The sequence below is a fragment of the Enoplosus armatus genome, chromosome 3 (assembly GCF_043641665.1).
Source record: "Enoplosus armatus isolate fEnoArm2 chromosome 3, fEnoArm2.hap1, whole genome shotgun sequence".
Classification (NCBI taxonomy): domain Eukaryota; kingdom Metazoa; phylum Chordata; class Actinopteri; order Centrarchiformes; family Enoplosidae; genus Enoplosus; species Enoplosus armatus.
Window position 1 is genome coordinate 11182844 of NC_092182.1, and position 3743 is coordinate 11186586.

Genomic DNA, 3743 nt, shown 5'->3' on the forward strand with positions numbered 1-3743 from the left:
CCCTCCAGTCCTGAGCACACTCTGAGAGAGAGAGGGGACACGGAGGGCCAGTCTCTCTGATCAGGTAGGTGTGTGTGTTTGTATGTACATGCATGTGTGTGAACATGTGTCTGTTAGTCTCTGTGGTATTTTTCTATGAAACGTTATAGGAGATGAATAAACACATGATGATAGAGTCATATTTTAGTTTGAGTTTCTTTTTTCCCTCTGCTAATCAGAGGGTAATTATTGGACATTTTCCCACAATTTAGGGGAAAGCAGTGAGAACCATTAACAAAGCTGCCATTCATGGCAAGGTTTTTTCTTTTTTTTTAATACTTCTTCTCTGGAGTCCCTGCGGATTAAGACCCCTAAGAATGTACCTCTTTGCAGGCAGTTACATTTCCAAAACAAAGTCAGTAGCTGTACTGCCCCCTTGACTGTTGTTTAAACCCAATAGAATAGAATAGCAGCTTATTTTCTAAAGGTGTGAGAGAAGTTGTGTTTTTGCAAAGTTTGTTTTTTGACTTTCTGGTGGCTTTATGAACATTTTATTCATCTATTTTTGCAAATCCTGTAGCTCTATATTATATAAGAGAGGAACCTGTCCTCAGTGGATACAGAGGGTCAGAACAAGAACACATTTTGTACCATCAGTTGGTGTTTCAAAATGTTTCAAAATATCAGTCAATATAATAACAAAAGAATGGTGTCTATTTGTGAATTACTTTATTTCTATTGAACTGAACTGTATTGCGTTGTTTCTCTGTCTTTGTCTCTGTTAGATTACTGTGAAGATTTGTGAGACTGCGACCATGCGTGTGGTGATTGTCTTCCTCTTGTCTGCCCTGCTACCACTCTCTCTCTCCCATGGACGGGACCCCTTCGCCTGGTTGTACGGCCGGCAGAGCCAAGGATACCCCTTTGGCTCCCTGCAGGCAGACACCACAGGAGGGCAGTGTCCAGATGACTGCGACTGCCCCCCCACCTTCCCAGTCGCCATGTACTGTGATGGGCGGGGCCTAACAGCCATGCCAACCATTCCCTCCCGTGTGAAATACTTGTACCTCCAAAACAATGCCATCACAGCTGTTCCCGACTCAGCTCTAGTCAATGCAACCAATCTGGTTTGGCTCATGATGCACCACAACCAGCTGACATCTGACGCCATTGGCAAGAAGGTAAACTTACATCTGGGCTCAGTCAGATGGAGCCACACATGTGAGCTCAGAGTATGAAGCAGTGATGCTGGTCTAAATGGTTGTCAGATGGCTAACAGGCTGTGTAATTACAAAGGACAAAGTATATAGTTTTATTGCTGCATATGTGAGTTAACGAAAGGTGGATGTTTATGCATTTGGACATGTGGTTCTTAGTTTAATGTCCAACTTACAATAAATAGTTTTTTCTCTGCTACAGCTTACATATCTGCTCAGTACATCACATCCTGTGTTCTGCTTTCAGAAAAAATCTGAGACCAAAAAGGATCCATTTATATTTTTTTGGTTTCATAATGGCGCCCCCTATCTTTGTATCAATAATCCGTTATTTTTACCATCTACATAGATGGAGAATATACAGCCAATCAAATTGCTGTATTAAGCAAAAAAAGCAGTAACGTCAACCGTTCCATCACAGACAGACGGTCACACTGGCTGTGTTCGAAATCACTTCCTATTTACTGAGTGAACAAGGGAATGATTTCGGAACGACAGAGCCACCGACTAATAGCCAGACAGCAGCCTGCTAAACAACACAAGAGCCACAGACACAAACAACAACCTATATCACCTTCTTCTTGTGTCTATCTGACTTAAAAACATGAACACACGCCTTGTCCTTCTCCACCTTCTCTTGTTGAACGAGCCACCAAAGAAACACTCAATGAGTTTAAGTGCTCTGCTAACGTCAGTCTGCAGGCTAGAAGCTAATTGGCGGGTCAGCTGCAGGTACATTTAAATGTACCTGCAAATGTCTCGGTTTCGATGCTGGTGTGGTGCTTGCTCTTCAGCACACACTGTTTGCATGACTCTTGATTTGTAGCTAGGGTACAAGTTTTTGTTCCCTTCCCGGGGCTCAGCCTGCCAGCTGCCAAAGACCAACTAAAAATGGAAAAGGAGCATTTCCAATATTTCCCCAACACCTTTTTTTTTTTTATTATTTATTTTAATAATAAAAACTATTATCAATACATTTAAAATAACACTGACTGCAAAAAGGGATAACTTAATGTGATTTTGGTTAGATTTTCTCATGCTGTTGAGGCAACTATTATATAGATGTTATTGAGTTGTCCAAATTTCTGCATCACTTTTGTAGGCATTTCTGAAGTTGGAGGGACTTGAGCGTTTATATCTACAGCACAACAATTTGACCAGCATGCCCTCAAACCTCCCTCGCGCCCTGCGAGACCTGAGAGTCAACCACAACAAGATTGAAAAGGTAATGTTTTGCATAGTTTGATATTCATGCAGAGCCCCTCGCTGTTCTCGCTAACTGTTTTGTCCGTACACCAGAGAAATTAGACTTTAAAATTATTTCTACTGTTGCCAAGGTAACACCTGCAGACCTAGAGGGAATGGATAACCTCACTGTCCTGTATCTCCATGACAACGCTCTCACAGACATGGGCACATCACTGAAGGCACTGAAATCCCTCACGCTGCTGGACATCAGCGGCAACAAGTTGACAAAGGTAACTGTGTGTATCTGTGTGTTTGCAAACGAAGTGAGCGGATAATCTCCGGTCCTCCCGCAAAATATTTTCACTGATCCCAGGTCCCGGAGGCTCTCCCCGAACCTCTGCACCAACTTTACGTGGAATCCAACTCCATTGAGTCTCTGCCAGAGGGCTTCCTGGGCCATTTCACTCAGCTGCAGTACGTCAGGATGGCCCACAACCAGCTGACAGACAAGGGCATCCCTCCCAACACCTTCAATGTGACTGGGCTGGTGGAGCTGGACCTGAGCTACAATAAACTGGAGAGAATCCCCCAAGTGAGCACCACACTACAGCATCTCTATCTGCAAGCCAACCAGATCAAAGGTGAAATGGATACGTGTTTTATTTATAATTTGTGTACACGCATCTTTTTTATTCAGAGAGCCTGAAACTTGTTCAGCTTCTTTCTATGAGCGACGGGGTTCCACAAAAACATATTTCTAACAGTTTTGGTTATTTCACATGAGAGATTTATTGATTTTGTATGTGCTCCTCTCACGTTTTAAGTGGGCAGGACTCAGTTGGAAAAAGGTGACGTCACATGCTACTGTGCACCAATCAGGATTTAGTGACATTTGAATTAAAAACTTGTGTTTTTAATTCACTTGTGTTTCCAGACCACTGTCAATCAAACCTGATCAAACCACAAAGTCCTGATGAAGCAGATTGTCTGGGGTTTTTGTGTTAAGCTCTTAAAAACATTAACTAAGGATGTTTTTTTGCAACTTTAAATATTTAGTCATAAATGTTTAATGTTATAGCAAAGCACTATGTAACATAGGTCAACATAGGACAGGTGCTGAGACGTTGGATGTTTGGGGTAGCTTTTGCAGCGCTGCTGTATGTGTACAGAAATCAATCCTTTGCCACCTCTTCATCTGTCCCTCTAGAGTTCACTCTGGGTAGTTTCTGCAGCGTTGTGGATGTGACCAACTTCTCCAGCCTGCGGACGCTGCGACTAGACGGTAATGAGATCAGTCGCCAGGACATTCCCTCAGAGTCATCCCAATGTTTGCGCCAGGCTTCCACCATTGAGGTCTAA

The 3743-nt window shown here is 42.9% G+C and overlaps 1 protein-coding gene across 1 annotated transcript; it reads left to right on the plus strand.

Moving 5' to 3' along the window:
* The first annotated feature begins 794 nt into the window (after positions 1–794).
* On the plus strand, positions 795–3743 carry fmoda (fibromodulin a). The gene is made up of 5 exons (XM_070903220.1): positions 795–1160; positions 2299–2421; positions 2534–2674; positions 2758–3025; positions 3592–3743. The coding sequence occupies exons 1-5, from the start codon at positions 795–797 to the stop codon at positions 3741–3743; spliced, it is 1050 nt and encodes a 349-aa protein (XP_070759321.1).

Bases quoted from the DNA above. Each gene is read 5' to 3' on its own strand.
- fmoda (XM_070903220.1), top strand. From the start codon at position 795: ATGCGTGTGGTGATTGTCTTCCTCTTGTCTGCCCTGCTACCACTCTCT. The intron at 2,422-2,533 runs GTAATGTTTTGC...ACTGTTGCCAAG, and splicing joins ACCACAACAAGATTGAAAAG to GTAACACCTGCAGACCTAGA. The intron at 2,675-2,757 runs GTAACTGTGTGT...CACTGATCCCAG, and splicing joins GCGGCAACAAGTTGACAAAG to GTCCCGGAGGCTCTCCCCGA.